This window comes from Serinus canaria, chromosome 14, assembly GCF_022539315.1.
Source record: "Serinus canaria isolate serCan28SL12 chromosome 14, serCan2020, whole genome shotgun sequence".
Lineage (NCBI taxonomy): Eukaryota > Metazoa > Chordata > Aves > Passeriformes > Fringillidae > Serinus > Serinus canaria.
The window spans coordinates 7,572,552-7,590,850 of NC_066328.1; the positions used below are offsets into that span (position 1 = coordinate 7,572,552).

Consider the following 18,299-nt stretch of genomic DNA (forward strand, 5'->3'; position numbering starts at 1 on the left):
GGCCCTGTGGATGAAAACCTTTTGTTTATATCTGTTCCTCTTAAAGAAGTTTATGTGTTTGATAACATTCAGGTGCTCATTGGTATCAGTACCTTTAGAACACTTTGTGTATCTGGGATGAGCCTCCAGTACCAGTGTTTGCTCAGCTCCTCTGTATTTAGTCTGCCTTTGAACAAGTGCTACTGGAGTGGTGCTTGAGTAACAGCCTGACTGGAAATATTAGGCTGACTAAAAGGCACATGCAAGGACAAGACATCATCTTTAAATATTTGTGTATTCACAGCAAAATCCAGCATAAATAAAATTGAAAGTATACAAATATTACAAGGCAATAGCTCTTTAATTTTTTGCAGTGCAGGTATTATTCCTGTGTCCAGAGAATGTGCTAATAAGTATAACATAATGCTGTGCTAGGTTACAGTGTCAGCTTTAATGTCTGTGTCCGTGCGCTATGTTTTAATACAGTAAACAAGCAATGTAATGTCTGTAAAATAGCTCTAAAAGCCTCAGTAATAACTCTCTGTAAGCAATACAGGCACAGAGTGCTGTGTAATGAAAGGCAAGACTTTCTCTTTTGTTTGTGATTGTGTGGTGTGTGATAAATCACATGCAAGTATGGTCTTCCCAAATCTCAGGTGCATTAGATGGGCTCTTACCTTAGGTCAGCATTACAGTAGGCACAAGAAATACTGTGAAATTCTAATGACATGCTGTGACACTCCATATTCATTAGTCCTTTTAATCAATTTTACTAATCAATGGTGTATTTTAAATGAAAAAAAAAATTACTTTTTGTGGCAGTGCACAAAGATGATGTGCAAAAACAAAAATCATGCAAAAAAAATCAGAGTACTTGCTTAGGTACTCTGGTGGTAGAGCTTGTGAGAATGCAACATTGGTAAGTCTATGTCAGTACATAACCTACTTGTAAGAAAGATGTACCACTGATGAACAGCTGATGGTAGCTAAATTATTGTAATATTTGTCTTTTTTGATAAAACAGATTAATGCCAAGATATCCAAGCCTTCACAGTTTGCAGAAACCTCACATAATTTTAACCAGGGCCAAAGAAAATGGAAATTTGTGCAATACAAGCTAGCTGCAAAGTTGAAGGCATGGTACCTGCTTAGTCATGCGAAGGTTCCTGTGTCCCTCTGAAACAGAGATAAAGAGTCCTGGGCAGTTAGACTAGGCACATGGTCATGATCAGAGGTAGGTAATTACTTTTAAATAATTAAACAAAGTACATTACAGCCAATTACATTACATTTAGATAAAACAAAAATGAGCTATATGGTTTTCTATGTGAAAGGGCTGGACACAGCCACTGCTTCATAAAGCAGCCAGGAGCATGTAACTACCCAAGGTGGTGCTAATGGAAAAGGCTGCTGCATCCACAGCCCTTCACTTTGAAGGGAATCCTCAACCAGAAACACTGAAGCATGTTACTGGTAAGTAGTCTGGCAAGCTACTTTGAGAACACAGGTAGACAGGTTCTTGTTTTTCATCTGATGTACTGTTGGTCTTAGGTAGAAGGCAAAATTTTATGGTATAGTGATGCGGAGAGAGCAATTTCTTTATAACTCAAGTCAGCCTCTTTATTTCAGTGAGCTCATGTTTTCAAAACCCGTGAGTGCAGAACTCAGGGATGTAGCTGACTGATCACAGCTTTCTCTTTTTCCCATGCAGTTTTAACAAGAAAATGCAAAGGGATGTTTTAATCTTTTCCTTGGTCTGATGACACTGAATCCCATAGTGGTGAAGTCCAAAGAGACTTTGGAATAAGATTAATTTAATGTGCTTTTCTTTTTACTGCCTGTGATGTCCAAGACTGTTCACAGTCGTTATGTATGAGTTGTGCGTGTGTGAAAGTGTGAAAAGCACAAGCATGTCTACACTTTTGTGACTGCTTCTGTACAAATAGATACAGCCATTATATAAGGGGTGTTTTCAAAAGCAACCAAGCCTAATTCTGTTCCAATTGAAGCCGAAAGGATTTTGATTAGAGAAGAGTAAGGCCTGTGCCATGTTATCACAGTTCATCTCAGCTGAAATCCTGAGGCTGCTGCAGTCTATGAAATGAACTTCACTCCTGACTTGGGCCTTTTGTTCTGAGTGCCAAACTAACACAAGGAGTGAGTAACTTCGCAGCATTAGCAGTGCCTGTTCCTCACCTGACAGATTTTTTTCCTACTTTTGTAGTTCAGCTCTAAATTTCAAGGCTGTCAGTGAGTGGGAAGGGCTATCCCAAACAAAGGTACTCTACCTGAGCTTGCTCTTTAGTGCTGCAACCTCCCGGCCCAGGGCTTCATTGCTCTCATTGGCTTCATCCAGCTCCCTCTGCAGCTTCCTGCGGTTGGCGTTGATGCGCTGGGACTCTTCCTCAGCCTCCTCCAGCTGCCTTTTCAGCTGCTTGAGCCGTACGTTGCCCTTCTCAGCCTAAAGGGAGATTTCAGAGTAATGCTTTAATTTGTAATACTTTAAATTCCTTGTTTTAATTTCATGCTTCCATTGGGAGTTGTACTGAAACATGACCCAAATCAAAGATGGAAGCTTACAGCCTGAAAATAACTTGGCATTGTGGGAGTTCATTTTGCTCATATTTACTGTATTCAGACACAACCTCATTGTTTCTTTTTCTGCATAGTCCTACCTCTGTTTTTTGGGCTTGCAGATAGGTTTGCATTAGATAAAGCTAAAATTTTAATGTAAAATATGTTCAGCATCTCTATTCGTGTTGCACCAAGGCTGTTGTGCACAGTCCTGTATATTGCTGTGCAGTCAGACCGTTGTATCTGGCTGATTAACAAGGACTTGTGCTTTGGCACTTGATGTAGCATGGAAGAATGATATCGTCCCATCTTTTAGAAATGGACTTGGGCTCTCCCAGCATAGAATCCAAGCATACAGTCTGCTTTCTAGAAGGGCATTTGCTTGAGGCACAACATGGAGTCTTCCTTTCTTAGGGCAAAACCTAAAAACTCCTGTGCCTTCAACTAAGAGCCTTGTGACAGTCTGTACCTGATCTTTGTACTGCTCTGCTTGCTTCCTCTCGTCCTCCACCTGCAGCAGTGCATCCTTCAGCTTCTTGTCCTTCTGGCGCAGCGTCTTGGCCGCTGTCTGCTTGTCTCTGCAATGACAGGGCAGCATTTGGTAATGTGGAAGCTCTGTACTCTCCACCTGCCTTGGGCTTGTGGCTCGTGAAACCAGCACCAAGGACCCCTGTGTTAAAGGTCTTACTGAATTTAACAGGTGAATTTGAATTCTAAGGAAAACTTTAAGGCATATTCTTCTGAGCAAAACAAAACCAAATATATGTCTCTGCTGTATGCTAGAGGTGCTCCAGGAGATGTGTTCTGAAGCACAAGGTGATTTCCTGAAGGAATAATCCAGCAAGGGGCACAATGTATTATGGCAATTAACCTGGCAGAGTCATAGGGCAGTTACTCTAAAATGTAGGGGAGCAGATCCTTGCCTATGGTACCAGTAGAACTTTTCAGCAATAAAATGGATATTAATCAGAAACTGTAGCAACTCCAGTTACTTGCCTGCCATGTGTCTCAGAAATATTAAATGAGAAAAAGACTTTACCAAGTTTAGTGGCACTGAGAGCCTGCTGACAGAAATCCTGCTTGCCTTTGTTTATTTTTTGTCTCATTAACTTGAACAATAAATGGACAGCGGTGCCCTCGGGAGACCAGTACCTGGCTTCCTGTTCCAATTGCTCTTCGAGAGAAGCAATTTTGGCCTCCAGAGCAGCAATTGTGGCTTTGAATTTGTTCTTCACAGCTCCCTCCATCTCCTGCAGCTTACTCTTTAGCTCTTTGTTCTGCCTCTCCAGTTGCTGCCGAGCGTTTTCGTTCTTCTGTGCAGTTGAGCGCTCTGTTGCCAGCTCATTGTTCAGCTGCTCTGCCTGCAGGGAGGGAAGGGATGCTGTCACAAGTGTTTTATGCTTTCAGACAAATGACAGGTGGCAATTTGGGAAGGCAATCCTCCAGATACCCAGAACCACAAGCAGCTTTTGCTGGAATGTGAACAGAAAGTGCTGTGTGCTGGAATGAGCTGTACCTGCTGTACTGCTTTCCTCATGCGGTCACCCATTGCCTCTATGTTGCCTTGCTCCTCTTCCAGCTCTTCCTCCAGTTGAGCAATTCTTGCCTCCAGGCGCCGTTTCTCATCCTGAAGGCTTGTCCTAGAAATTTAAATTTAAAAAGTGAGTAGTTCTGGCTCTGACCATATGTTATGATTGTATTATGAGCTGCCAATAATTCAGAAAAGAACTAGATATTTCAGTGGAAGTAGTCACATGAGTGCATGTTGCCTTGTCAAGGGCAGATGGCTGTTGGGAACAGAGCAAAACTTCTCTTGGCAGCATTAGTTGCACATTCAGAGCCTTGTGTGTAATTTGGTGTATTCCTACCTTCCAGAGGCAGCACTTGCAAGTTCCTCTGCCATCTCATCTTTCTCCTGGTCTGCTTGTTTGCGAGCTCTTTCTGCAGCAGCCAGGTCCTAGAGAAATGGGAAAAGCAGCCTAGTAAGGAAATGAGTAAATGTTCAAATAGTTATAGCATGATTCAGAGGACTGTAAATTTTCTAAAGCTGGTATGAGATGGGTTATCTTGTTAACAGAATAAATTCTTGTCATGTCATAATCCTAGGGAAGTACAATGAAATACACTTTATCCAGCCTGTCAGCAGGTTTCAATTTTATTTGTTTTAGTCTTAAGATGGCCATTTAATACAGGTAGGAATAATAGCACTAAGCTCTCAAGAATTTATTGCTATTGAAAACAATTTGTGTTGGATCATACAGTTCATTTCCCTTTAAGGCTGGAGATCTGTACTTTCTTCCAAGGTGATTTTTTTTTTCAGCTCAGTCTGACTGTGCTCAGATGTAGATCCAACAGCTTTAGTGGAGTGTGTGGAGCACATGGAACTTGTTACAAGTTCAATCCCTAAGAGCTGTTAGATTACTTCACTGCCAGTTCTGTTTTGCTACTGAAGGCCATGTGTAATCTCCTTCATTCTGCTGTAGGTTTCCCACTTTACCTCCTGAAGCTGCAGGAGTTCTGCTTCCAGACTCTTTGCTTTCTTCTCATTTTCTCTGGCTGTAGAAAATATTTCTTCTCTGGCAGCCCGTGCCTCATCCAGCTCTCGCTGGTAGTCCTTCATCTGAGCCTTGTTGAAAAGAATAACAAATTTGTTACAATTTCAGTTGAAAGAAATGTGGAAGGAACAGAACACATACACAGTTACATTGTCATCGTACTGCTGAAGTTATATTTTCTGCAGAGATCTGGTAGCACATGTTGGAAAGATCTGAAATGCTGTTCAAGGAGGGCAGTGCTTCCACTTGAACACTACATCTTTTGTAATGCCTGTTGTCCTCTGAATATTTGAGTACATGTAGAGTCTTAATATTTCTGATTTTAAAAAAAATTATTGTTTAATTGTTAGCATGTGACAGAACAGTTGATATGGGGGTTTAAAATATAAACAGGAACATGATAATTCAGAGACAACTGATTTCTGAACAGTCTTTTATGCTGAAGAGTCAAGTGTTAGAACCCAAATTGAAGCCCTGTTATAGATTTTTATCTTATAGTCCTTTCTCTTCATGTGAATCTTTGTTTTCCTCCATATGGGTAAGTCAGTAGCAGATGAGTGTTGGCTAGAGAATCTGTAAGCTCTCTACCATGATGAAATTTAAGATTTTAATATTTTGCCCTGTGAATTTTTCTACTGTCATTCAAACTGAGCATTCAAATACTGATATTTGAATGTGGCAGTCTCTAGTTAAAATTTCCCTTCTGACCAATCATCTGTAATGGGCATCAAGCTCACAGATGTCACCTAACTTCTGTGTGGTGGCTGTATAAGACACAGCAGTGGGAAAAACTGTCTCTTTGGGGTTACTTACCTGTAATTTGCGAAGCTGTTTGATGGCTTCTTCCCGACCTTTGTTGGCAGAGTCAGCCTGGCTCTCCAGGTCTTTAACATCCATCTCCAGCTTCTTTTTGGCAGCAGCTGCCAGGGCACGTTGCTTCCGCTCATCTTCCAGTTCAGTTTCATATTCATGGAGCTGATCATTAAGGAAAACAAGTTCAGTTTAGCAAAGTCCTTGGGGACTCTTAAACACTCTGTCTGATTAGTGTATACAGACCCCGTATCTCTGTCAACTCTGATTTCCCTGGCAGTTAAAAGAGATTTCCATTTTGTCCCAAAATTAAAGGTTTTTGAAAGGACTCAGCAGTTTGGGTCCTGTATTAATGGAAATATGTGTATTACAAGATGATGACTACAGCAGTTGTCCTTGCTGTAGTCACAACACTTCTGTACAAATAAGGTTTATCTTGTTTTCATCTCCAGTTTTACTTGCATTCAGTGTACCTTGGGAAGGCAGATATATTAGAAGTTGTCTTTTTTCACTTGCATTGAGAATACAGGGTAGGTGGTTCTGACTGTCAGAAACAGCAATTAATATGTTTTATACTGTATTGATTGTAGAGTTAAATAGCTACATTTGTTGGTAACTGTGCATCTGCTACTGAAACAGGGAATCCCCCTGCCTTCTTTAGTACAATAACCCTATAACCCTTTTTTTCTTCTTCTTTTTTTTTTTTTAATCACCATTGGCAATGTAATGCTTTTTTTTCATTATAGTTAGTGAGGTGCTTTAATAATGCACTAGGCTGGGGCCTTTCAGCTGGCCTGGTTAGATATTTACAAAGGCAGTAGTTGGGAATGGTACCTGTCTGAGGAGTTGTCTTTTCTTCTCCTCATTCTGTTCATCTCTGGCTTGTAAATCTCTTTCAAACTGGCCTTTCAGAGCCTGCATATTAACTTCCAACCTGAGTTTGGCATCTTCTGCAGCCTGTAGCTCATCCTCTAGCTCTTCTAATTGTGTCTTCATCTCTTCTACTTGCTGTTCAAGGGTCCGTTTGGATTTCTCCAATTCATGGACCTTTCAAGCAATGAGAATTTAACAGATTTGTTATGAGAAATAAGAATAATTCTATTTATACTCGGTGTACCTGCAGTGTAGGCTACATTTGAAACTATCAGGTGTGGACAATGAATCAACTAATTTACACTGAAAATGCTAAATTAGTTTTATTTTGTACTTGCAAAACTGTCTTAAAATGATAAGATTCTCTTTATCCCAATCTTTAGTTTTTCATCTAGTCAAATATCATATTTTATTTAGTATTAGAAGTAATATAATCATATATTTGTAATAAAAGAAGTGATTGGCAATGCAGAAGTGGAAATTTGCTGCAGTTATGTAAGTAAATATAAGCCAAGTGGCAAAGTAAAATATAACTAATAAAATAAGATTTGCAGAGTTTACCATTTCAAAGAAGTGTAATAAACTAATACATTATTTAGAAGTCAGTTAGAATCTTCTTCATGCTTGAAGTTCTGTTAAAAATAAACATAGCTTACAGTTACTTTGCCAAGTCCCTTGAATGTTTGGACACAAATGGAATAACCTTTGAATTTTGTATGAAATATCTGATCTTGCTGAATGGATTTGTGTGCTGCAGAGACTTTCCCACACTGAAAACAATTACATCTTCTTTTAGCTGCTATTTTAAGTTATTGTTGTGGAGATTGTTCTAAGGCCAAAACTCACATTCTTGCCAACATCATCTTTGGAGCTAACGAGATCTTCCATTTCAGCTTTCAACATTTTGTTTGTTCTCTCCAGTTCTTCTTTGGCTTCCAAAGCCTCTTCAAGTGCTCGAGCCAAGGACAGAGCCTTTGTTTCCTTTTCTCTAGCTTCAGCTTCTGCTCTGTCCCTTTCATCTGCATATTTTGAGGAGATGTTCTTTTCTTCAGCTAGCATCTGTGAAAAGGTAGTGTTAATACAGGAGGTCATTAGAAAGAGGCTTTTCTACTGCAGCTGTCTTGTCAGTTGTTAATGACAGAGAAGAATCTCTGCTTTTGATAAAGGCACATAAATACAAAATTACCCATTTCTTGTATAGTTAAATTTTAGGTAATTTTTTGTCCCCTTGTCCCAGTGGACACTCTGTGAGTTCCAGACAGGTGATAACACAGCAAGGGAGAATCTTAAGTCCATACCTGATCAAACTTCTTCTGTTTCTTCTCCAGGTTAGAGACCAGCTGACGCTGGTTGTCCAAGTCCACCACCAGGTCATCCAGCTCCTGCTGGAGTCTGTTCTTGGTTTTTTCCAGTTTGTCATAAGAAGCAGCCTTTTCCTCAAACTGTTGTGTGATACTTTCAATTTCTTTCTGAAGTTTCTTTTTGCCTTCTTCCATGAATTCTACTGTGGTGGTAAATTCCTGTATCTTCTTCTTAGAGTCAGAGAGCTGAAATTTGAATTCAGAGGACAAATTTTTGTAGCTGTGACAACAAAACTTGGCAGAGAGACAAAAACTTGGCCAGGAGACAGCTAAGACCTGGAGCTTTCCTAGTCTGACCTGTGTGAAGTTGGTGACAGTTACCCATCACCCAGCCTTCATAAAATGAGGCAGAGCACAGACCTAGGATGCACATACAGGCCTTGTGTGCAAGACTATGTGTGGAGCTACCTTGCATTTGTACCTGTCCTAGGGATGACATTTTAAGGGACAGGGGGACTGCTGCCTGCATTGTGGAGCACCACTGGTGCCATCTGGGCTAACAGCACAAATTCCCTGAAGGTCCGTGTGCTGTGCCAGGATAATTCTACAGCTCCTCTGGAACTGCCAACACAGCTCTCAGTGATGGAGCTAATGATTTAATTATGGTACTGATACCTGTATTGTCAGTGTTGAAATATGTCTCTCCACATTTTGTTTGGCTTCTGTTTCTTCATCCAACTGCTCCTGCAAGCTGTTCTTCTCATCCTCCAACTGGCGGAGCTTGGTGGACACATTGAGCTTCTGCCGCGTTTCCTCCTGAAGCAGCTCCTGCAGTCACCACATCAGTTGGCAAGACAGTCATTAGTTTAGGTCTTTTTATTTTGCATTTTATGAACATTGTAGGTGAGCTGATTTTGGATGCAAGTTTACCTGTGTATCTTGTAGCTGAGATCCTAAGGCTGCAACATCTTTGGTCAACTTGATATTTTTGCTTTCTGCTTCATTGAGCAAACTGGTGACATTTTCAACCTCCACCTGTGAGATGCCACAGAGAATAAACTCAGTTATTTTGCAAAGCTTCGAAATCTTCCTTAAACTTTAGTTTCCTTGGATTTGTCTGAAATCTTATCTAATGCCATTTTTGCCTAGTTTACCATAGTATTTATTATTCTATATCTAGTCATATTCATAAAGCAATAAAAGTATGTTCATTGCAAATAACTGCAAAGGAGAATGGGGATTTTTGATGGATTTTCCCTCCTCTTCCCAAGTTTGACAGAAGTTGATGCATTTGATTATATTTTCTTATTTATCCACCAGCTTAAAATAAAGCAAAGCTTACTGCAGCTATGAACAAGATGTAACAATAAGCTTGATTACTATATCTGGACATTGAACATCTACCAGAGAACCATTTTAAATTACCTTTAATTATTTCTTAAACTGTAGCTAAGTGAGCATTCTCCTTTTGTTGTCATCTTTTCTGAGCACATGTGTTTAATAGCTGTCTAATACATTTCCAAAAGCCACACACCTGTCAATCTTCCCCACCACCCAGAAATGAACAAACAGAAAGAAACTGTCAGATCTGCATCATGGTCACTGAATCAGTGATGGCATTACAGAGTGCAACACGTACAGAGGGGTGGTGAGAATAAAAGCTCCCAGTTCCATGAGATGGAGTGGTTGTAGTTGATTAATTGTGTGATAATTGAGGTAGGAGTTTAAGTGACAAAAAATGAGCATTTTGGCTGCAAGGCCATAATTCCTCTAGATACACCCTCACAGTATAAACTGGGCTTCTCAGTCCCACGGTGTCACAGCAAAGCATCAAACTCCTTCCTACCTGTAATTTATGGACTTTTTCATTGAGTTCTGTCCGAACACGCTCTCCCTCAGTGTATTTGGACTGTAAATCCTGCAGCTGTACTTCCAGCTTCTTCTTCTTGTGCTCCACATCTTGTTTGGCCTGACTCAGGCTCCTGACTTCATTAGCCAGATCAGCATTGTCTTTCTCCAGTGACTGTTTGGCCTTATCCAAGTTTGCTTTAGCCTACAAGCATGTGAAGAAGCGAATAAAAATGATTTCTAAGAGGAAATTGTGTTATCTAGGAGGTAGTTTTCAATGAGATGGATTTCTGTTTACCCGTTTAAATTGTTCCAGCTGCTCTGTGAGCTCTTCCACAGCCTGAGTGTGCTTTTGCCTCATCTCCTGGACCTGGGCTTCATGGGTTCGGGTCTCCTCCTCCAGGGCTCTCTTCAGCACTGTGACCTCCTGCTCACGCTTTGCTCTGCAAGGTGACACACATCAGTGGAGCAGCAGCAGCAAAGAGCATTCCAGCCCTACTGCAGTGCCAGTGGGCACTACTGAACTGAGCTTGGGGACATTCCTTTTTTGCCCCTTTTGCTACATATCCATACCTGAGCTCCTGCTGGGTGGCTGTGGTATCCAAAGTATCCTCAAGCTCTGTCTTAAGAGCCTCCAGCTCTTCACCAAGGTCTCTCTTTTGCTTTTCTGCTTTGTTTCTTGCAGCTTTTTCAGACTCCAAGTCTTCCTGGAGATCAGAAATTACAGATTCCAATTCACGGATCTTCTTGAGGGCGTTGTTCTTCTGAGTAGTTTCATCTTCAAGCCTTTTTGAAAAAAGAACATTTCATTTTAGAAGTTAAAAACAGTAATAACTATTTCACTTTGAGGAAGTCAGTATACACTGAAGATTTATAAGTTCTGTGCAAGAAAGTGCCAAAGAAAGGGAGACTGATGCAAAAAAGATCAGACAGCTGTGCTTTAGCTGGATGCAAGGTCTGGAGATGCTAATTAGTTGATTCAGCAAGTTTTGATTGAGTGTTTTCCCTCTTAAATTTATACAGAAAATCCACTGAGATTCTGGAGTGGATCAAGATCAGACTCTTAATTAATTTTTGCCTGTTGCCTATGAAGTAGATTGTTACATTTCATCATACTTGACAGCACTGCCCTTGCCTATGGGAAGAGCAGTTTTCATTGATACCTGAGGGTAATTTAATAAAATAGATTATTTGTCTATGGACAAACAATAGCATAATTACTTTTCACAGAAGGACATTTGGAAAATGGGGAAGCACATGGAGGGGATGAACTGAGAGGTGAGATTCATGGCTGGAGCTTCTCAGTGTCTGGGAAGGGGCAAGATAAGTTCCAGCCTGGGCTTTCCACCATGTGCAGACCCAGGAGTGAGTACCTGGCCAGAGCAGCCTGCAGCTCTTCCTCCTTCTTGGCCAGTTGTGCCTTCAGGTCAGCAATTTGTGCCTGGAGCTCTGCAATCTGCTCATGTAGATCATTTGCCTCCCCTTCCAGCTTCCTCTTAGCTTTGTCCAGTTCTTGTCTGCTCTTCTCTTCCTTCTTCAGCCTCACTGGAAAGGGAGGGATTTTGGTCACCAGCCTGTGGTAGTGCCAGGAGTCCTTAATCTGGTCTCAAACTCAGGCAACAAATGGTTCTGGCCTCCAGTGTGGCTATGCATTCAACTACAAGTCACTGTGTTTTTGGAGCAACATGCAATGCCTTATTCCTAGCCATCCTGAAGAATAATTTCTTTATCTTTCTTTCTCCAACATAAGCATTTTTTCCCCCTCATTTTTCTCTCTACTCTTTTATATATAAGGAATAAAAGGTTCTGTTGTTTGGCACCATGGGGATTTAGTGATTATCACCAAACTGGGTTCAGCATAAAAAATTTGGAAATACCCCACACATTTTTAAAAAGCTCTCTCCAGATTCTGTTGAGGTTTTTTTGTTCTGTGCCAAGGAAAAAGAAGAAATTCTACAAAACCCCCAATAGACTATTGTTCATGTTACCTTCAAGTTCAGAAATCATAGATTCATGTTTGTTCTTGAGCTTTGTAAGGTTTTTGGCTTTTTCTTCTTCTTCTGCAAGATTTGTTGTTAGATCACTTATTCTTTCCTCAAGTTGTTTTCTTTCCTTAAGAAAAATAAAATATTTCTGTTAGCAAACGTGTCTGTCATTGGTGATCATAAATCAACTCTTTGCCAGCCAAAAATGTCCAAGAGACTGTCCTTGTATGCTGTGTTTCTTGAGACTGTAGTGATACATTTTAATTTTTCAGTTACAGAGGAGCTATGGAGGGGTGTCTATAACTTCTATGTTCTCTAAGATGCTGCTCTTAGAATCTTGTGCTCTCTCTGATGGCTGCTAAGTACAGGGCCCAGTTTATAGGAGCATTCCCTTTTAAAAAGTACTGGAAGACATTCTTAATAATGAAGTTTTGTTGAAATTACTTAAAAACCAAGAGAATTACTTAGTCTGCTCTTGGATAAGAAGTCATGTCTTCCACTGATTGTGCATGACTGCTGTAAATATTTTGCTTGAAAATATTGTTGCTACAGCAGGTCTCAAACAGAGTAGCTTTACACAATTTTGGATTGTTTAAATGAGCACAGAAAAATTATCAGAAATGTATTTGATACAGGCCATACTGATGGTCTGGTGTAACTATGCATCCATGAGATTGGACAGTCAAGAGTATTCCTGGAAGAGAAGGTTTTCTCTATTTTCAGAGTAAGAAAGTGGACCCAGAACTCACCTTGCTTAGCTTGTTATTCTGATCTTCCATTACCAGAATATCATCTTCCATTTTCTTTATCTTGCTATCTGCTGCTACTTTTTCAAGTTGCAGTTTCTGTCTTGCAGCTTCTTCTTCTTCCAGCTGTTCCTCAAGGTCCTTTAGGGGGGAAAAAGAAACCCACAAAACATGAATTCTAGAAATAAAATACTACTTCTACAGTTCTTAAGAAATACTTAATGCTTATTACTGCATGTTGTAAACTTTGTTGTTTTTATTAAGAACTAGACAATCTGTAATACTTGACAACATAGAAGGAAAGATTTGTTAATATTTTAGATAAAATATTAGGGTTGAGCTGACGAAGAAGAGAACTCTGGAGGAAAGAGCATCAATTGATTGTCCTTCCTTCAGTAGCACAGCCATATATCCTACAGCAAGCACTCTCCCAGGATCTGAGGTTTTCCTGTCTCTGTTGTGTCCCAGTGAGATCCAAGTTATTGTTTGTATTTGTCATTTATCTCTCCTTACCAGCATTTGTTGTTGCATCTTTTTCTTCTCTGCCTGCAGCTGCTGGCTGCGCTCCTCCTCCTCCTCAATTCTGGCTTCCATCTCATGCAGGACCTCTTCCAGCTCTTGTTTCTTAGCAGCTAAACGGACTCTCATCTCCTCAGCCTCAGCATACAGCTCAGTTTCTGCCTGGAGCTGCTCAGCCAGGAGGTTCTTCTCTTCAACAAGCTGCACAAATAAAATGGAGAAGAAGTTAAGCTTGGAGTGCAAGTTGGTTGTTTTACTGGACCTTGCTGGGGTACAGGCAGGCAGCTCCACCACACATCCTTGTGTGGATGTTGGGCCTTTACTGAAGTGACTGGGACAATCACGAGTGCAAAGGAGAGAGAGACCTTTGTTATAACAGCTTCTAGACATGGTAAAAGAGCACCTAGTGTTTCCCAGAGGCTCAGAGCAGTAAATCACCTGTGAGTGTTTCTGTTCCAGCTCCTTCAATTCACTCTCTGCTTTTTCTTGTCTTTCCTTAGTTTTTTGTAGCTCTTCATCCTTGGCCTGCATTTCTTCCTCTTGGCGGGTGACTTGCAGCAGTGGTTTCACCTGGAAATGGAAAGGTGTTTTTAAGCATGTTTCCTGTCAGTATTTGTGTTGGTGCTTCAAGGACTGACTGGCGCTAATGGTAGTGTTGTCATTGCTCAAGACTGGACAGACACTGTCCAGCCAGGCTTGATGGGAATATCTTTAAAGCCCCAAGCCTCAGCAGTGTTGCTCTTGGCTGTCTCTATGTTAATTCCTGGGGCCTTGTGAGCACCTCTGCCTCTGATAGTGTCACTTTTGAAATGTCTCCAGGCCTGTTTTCATCCCTTGATAATGTACAAAAGTTTTATCTGCATAGAAAGGCAATGTGCACACACAGCTGTGTGTTGCTGCCTGTTTCTGGTTGCAGAGGAGATTGCTATCAATCAAGTAGGAAATCTGAATCCAAACTGAAGGCCATTCTTGAAACACCCAAGCCTCTTTAATAGGAAAATAGACTTAATTTGCATGAGTTCCCAGCAGGAAGATGTTTAGTGTCCCAGTTAGGAATTCCCAAGCTATTTGGTTCCCCATAGATACATCACTCTGGATGTTTGGAAAATTCCATTTTACTTGGTGTTCTCATTATCCACCCCTGTGAAATGATTTCATGTTGTGGCAATTTAAAAAGTCTCCAAACATGCAAATGAATTTCTGCCTTTTTATGAATTTCTGCCTAACTAGATTGTTTTCCTCTCAAGTTAGAACCAACTTTAATGTTAATGGCATTATGGAACTATCCAGGGTATCTCTAACCCCAAATTTTGTGAAACTAATGAGGCTCTTGTCACCAGCTGCAATGGGCTTTGGAACAAGGACTGTGCCTGAAAAGATGTACCTTGGTATCAAGTGCCTTTCATTTCTTTTGGAAAACTGAGGAGAGATTTACTGATAGCAGTCACTCACTTTAGTAAACAGTCTCCACCACTGCCAGTTCCTCAGCTTCAGGTAGGCAGCACAATTTCTTTGGATAACCTTCATTGCAGTCAACTGTTGCTGTCTCTTGGCAAAGGCTCTGTGATTAAAAACACAAAGCAAATTGGTTCAGTCTGAGAATAGAAGGTGTTTGCAAGGTACACACATTAAGCAAAGAAACTCTGGCATGAGAGTCTGCTGATGAGCCACATGGTTTGGGGAGTCTGTCACAAATTCTTCTGTTGCTTTAACAGTGCCTGTGCTTTCCTGAGGAAGGGTCATAACTCTGGTTAATTGTCTGGTATTTTATTTTAGTTTTTTAGTTTTGCATTCCATGGGTATGATGTATAGATCTAGTTCTGGGTGTGAACACCTTTCCAGAGCACACAGGCACTCAGATCTTGAACTGATTATCATTCTTGAAACATATTTCTTTGTTTGGCAATTTGAAAGCCTTGATAGTATACAGAAAAAAAAGGTATTATTATTGATAGTTTTGTGGTGTACATTAACTGAGATCATGCTAGATGATCAGTGCTCCACACTGAAGCTGTGGAAGAAATTATTTTATGTTTTATAGATGCCAGGGGTGCTGCTACTTGTGATGCATAAGACTCCAGTCATGGCTTAGAATGCTCTTTTTCCTGCTGGTACAAACACATAAATGTTTAAATGATGGGTCATTGTCTCAGTTTATTGCACAGAGGGGTGTGAGCAGCCTCACAGTGTAACTGCTTCCCTGTAATTACACTAATCAGCCTTTTCTGGGCTGGAGATGAAACTTTCATTGGACATGAATTCTAATGCAATATAACTAATGATGAAATGTCTCAGTATCTTCAGTTTGTTATGTGGAACACTAAAGGCCCCTGCCAGATACTCTGTTGCAGAAAACATTCTGTTGCAGAAAACATTCTATCTGTCAGCACATATTCTTACTTTCTTGCTAGGTAGCCTCGGGACATAGCCTGGAAGGTGATAATCACATCTGTGATCTTCAGGTCTCTCTCTTCTTCCAGGTGAGCCAGAACACCAGTTCTGAAGAAGATTTTACTCTGTCCAATTCTGTACAAGTTGGGATCAAGCTCTAGTGCTTTCATCTGGAGGAAAACAAGGATATTTTTTAACTCCAGTGCTAAGGTTTAGGGTACTAAAAATCACTTCTCATTTCTGTTCAGTCTCAACACTTTTATATAAGAAGCATAGACCTGATTATAATAGGATCAAAAATGCTTTCCTCACCATGAGTATGCAAGCCTGCTTCCCATCCATGAATCCTTTAGGAATGGCATTCGCAGCGAGAATTTCATATCTGCCAAAAGATGGTTATGTTAGGGAGGCTGAAACACACTGGGTGGTTTGGTACAGACAGACAGACAGACAGACAGACAGGAGCACAGCCCTGCTAAAGGCAGAGCTGGGGCTGAGGGCTCGTACCGCTGGCGGAACTCCTGGAAGACGATCCTGTTGGGGAATCCCTGCCGGCAGATGCGGATCCCTTCCAGGACACCATTGCAGCGCAGCTGCTCCAGCACTAAATGGGCATCAAGCTTGCCAGACTGAAAAGGGAACAGAAGAAGGTATTTTCAGCACAGAGTTACAAAAATGTTACCAACCACGTGTCTGTTTGAAGACATCGTTCAGCTCTGCCGTGTGCAGCGAGCAGCTCGACAGGAGTAACGTGGCAGGAGTCTGAAAACTGAGCATCTGAAATTTACCCTCTTTTCATGATTTGGAATGATGCAGCGGACAAAGTTGGGGTTGGTGTTCCTCAGGGTGGTCATCAGTTTGGTCAGCTGCTCCTTGTAGAGCTGTCCAACAGTACGGAACATGCCTTTCTTGGTTTTTGAGGCACTGGGGAGTGAGCTTTCACTCATCTTGGCCATTTGGTCCAGCCCAACTATACGGTCCACTAAAATAGAAAAGAAAGAATGGAACAGTTTATATAAACTCTGCTTGCCTCACACCACACTCATCACTGCCATGGTTACACTGCAGCTTGCCAGAGAGGACAGGTATATTTTTTATGCAGTAGAAGCATTCTGACAAATGTACTAGAAGTCCTTCTGGGTAAATAGTCTGCTTCTGTCAAAGATGAAAATGTGGATTTTGTTCAGTAGTGACAGAATGGAGCAACTGAATACCCAGAATATATTTTATTATGTCCATGAATTAAATAGAACTCCACAGAACTTACATGAGAGGTTATTGTTAGGTTTTACTTCCTAAAACCTAACAATAACCTGTCTTAAGTGAGGTCTACAATTTTACATATTCAGCAACATTTTAACAGTATAATTAATAATTTTTATTTTGTTGCTGAATAATATTAAGGAAATTTTTTGATAGTGCTTAAAACTCTGTAATGAAGTTTTTCATTAATAATGTCTTTGGAACACATTATTCTTATGTCTTAGCTCAGTCTCTTCTGTGCTTATCATGTTCACACTTGTGTGCTGCCACCAAGGGATGGCTGTCAAAAAGTTCTGGTAGGAGTTTCTCCCTTTAAACCCCCTCAGTGTTTTAGAGTTGTGATTCATACCATCCTTCCAAAGGTCTGCTACAAATTTGTCTGAAGACTGGTTCAGCAGAGAAGTCACGTTGTCATTTAGTGGATCCATGTTCTTTGTCAGCCAGGCAGTTGCATTGTAGGTAACCTGCAGGGAACAGTGAGTGCTACATGAAAAATTTGTTCTTGATAAGAAATCTGGAGAGTCCAAGAACACAGGGCACTGTATTAACACAAAATCAGACAAATAATGTGCTGAGGTGTCTAGAGTTGAGGGCTGAGTATTTATTCTCAAATGTACTGATGTCTTTAAAAAGTCTGCTTGCTAAAAAAGATTCCAAATTACTTGGATTTTCAGTAACCTCAGTGATGGTAATTTTTGGTTTTTTGTGAGCTTAGCACAACCATGATTTGCAAACCTTATTTCATGTATTGTGTAATTAAAACACTTAATAAGCACATTTCATAATTAAAGCCATTCCTCATCAATGCAGGTACAAGAATGTTTCTCTTTGATCCTTTGGGTATCAAAGTTCCCTAAGTCAAAATAGCTCAATCTGTCCAGTACCTTTCCTGCATAGTGCATTATACAGAACTCAGTTTTGTCCTTGAGTTGCTTGGGCTTCTGGAATTTGGGATGGTTGCCTTGTTCTTGAATTAGTTTCTCCACAAAGGACGTGTCAGTAGCCTTGGGGAACCAGCACTCTTCATCCAGCAGAGCCAGGACACCGGGAGGGTTGGTCTGCAATGAGAGCAGTGTCAGATCAGAATTATCCCAAGCAGAGGCACAGACAGAGCACCACCTTCCTCACCCTGAGGTTACAGATCTTTCCAGGAAATAAAGGATCTCTTGTTGTACTGACACATGACTAATTCCTCTGTAGTATCCCACCCACAGAGAGAGAATCTTACTGGTCTTTCAATCAGCTCAATGCAAGGTTGCAGGTCCAGACCAAAGTCAATGAAATTCCATTCAATGCCCTCTCGCTGGTATTCCTCTTGCTCCAGTATAAACATTGTGTGGTTGAAAAGCTGCTGCAGTTTCTCATTAGTGTAGTTGATGCACAGCTGCTCAAAGGAATTGATCTGTGAAAAGGAAAGCAGTGAATTCTCAACGTTAGAAAGAAACCTTCAAGAGT

At 40.8% G+C, this 18,299-nt stretch overlaps 1 protein-coding gene across 4 annotated transcripts in view; it reads right to left on the reverse strand.

Moving 5' to 3' along the window:
* MYH11 (myosin heavy chain 11) overlaps positions 1–18,299 on the reverse strand; it is a 54,789-nt gene that overhangs the window by 2,363 nt on the left and 34,127 nt on the right. For 2 of the 4 annotated variants that reach the window (XM_009091911.4, XM_009091910.4), the window contains 28 exons: positions 18,073–18,246; positions 17,729–17,902; positions 17,194–17,308; positions 16,370–16,563; positions 16,089–16,210; positions 15,894–15,963; positions 15,591–15,751; positions 14,643–14,751; positions 13,629–13,760; positions 13,185–13,391; positions 12,675–12,812; positions 11,929–12,052; positions 11,314–11,485; positions 10,514–10,726; positions 10,239–10,383; positions 9,939–10,145; positions 9,023–9,127; positions 8,768–8,920; positions 8,090–8,338; positions 7,638–7,850; positions 6,753–6,965; positions 5,922–6,083; positions 5,051–5,179; positions 4,422–4,510; positions 4,070–4,193; positions 3,706–3,914; positions 3,023–3,131; positions 2,268–2,440 (listed from right to left, as the gene is read on the reverse strand). In XM_009091911.4, coding sequence (XP_009090159.1) covers positions 2,268–2,440; positions 3,023–3,131; positions 3,706–3,914; positions 4,070–4,193; positions 4,422–4,510; positions 5,051–5,179; positions 5,922–6,083; positions 6,753–6,965; positions 7,638–7,850; positions 8,090–8,338; positions 8,768–8,920; positions 9,023–9,127; positions 9,939–10,145; positions 10,239–10,383; positions 10,514–10,726; positions 11,314–11,485; positions 11,929–12,052; positions 12,675–12,812; positions 13,185–13,391; positions 13,629–13,760; positions 14,643–14,751; positions 15,591–15,751; positions 15,894–15,963; positions 16,089–16,210; positions 16,370–16,563; positions 17,194–17,308; positions 17,729–17,902; positions 18,073–18,246 — 4,385 coding nt within the window. Of the gene's footprint in view, positions 1–1,123; positions 1,156–2,267; positions 2,441–3,022; positions 3,132–3,705; positions 3,915–4,069; positions 4,194–4,421; positions 4,511–5,050; positions 5,180–5,921; positions 6,084–6,752; positions 6,966–7,637; positions 7,851–8,089; positions 8,339–8,767; positions 8,921–9,022; positions 9,128–9,938; positions 10,146–10,238; positions 10,384–10,513; positions 10,727–11,313; positions 11,486–11,928; positions 12,053–12,674; positions 12,813–13,184; positions 13,392–13,628; positions 13,761–14,642; positions 14,752–15,590; positions 15,752–15,893; positions 15,964–16,088; positions 16,211–16,369; positions 16,564–17,193; positions 17,309–17,728; positions 17,903–18,072; positions 18,247–18,299 lie in introns of all 4 variants that reach the window. The other 2 variants (XM_018915992.2, XM_018915991.3) reach the window with 2 other exon arrangements.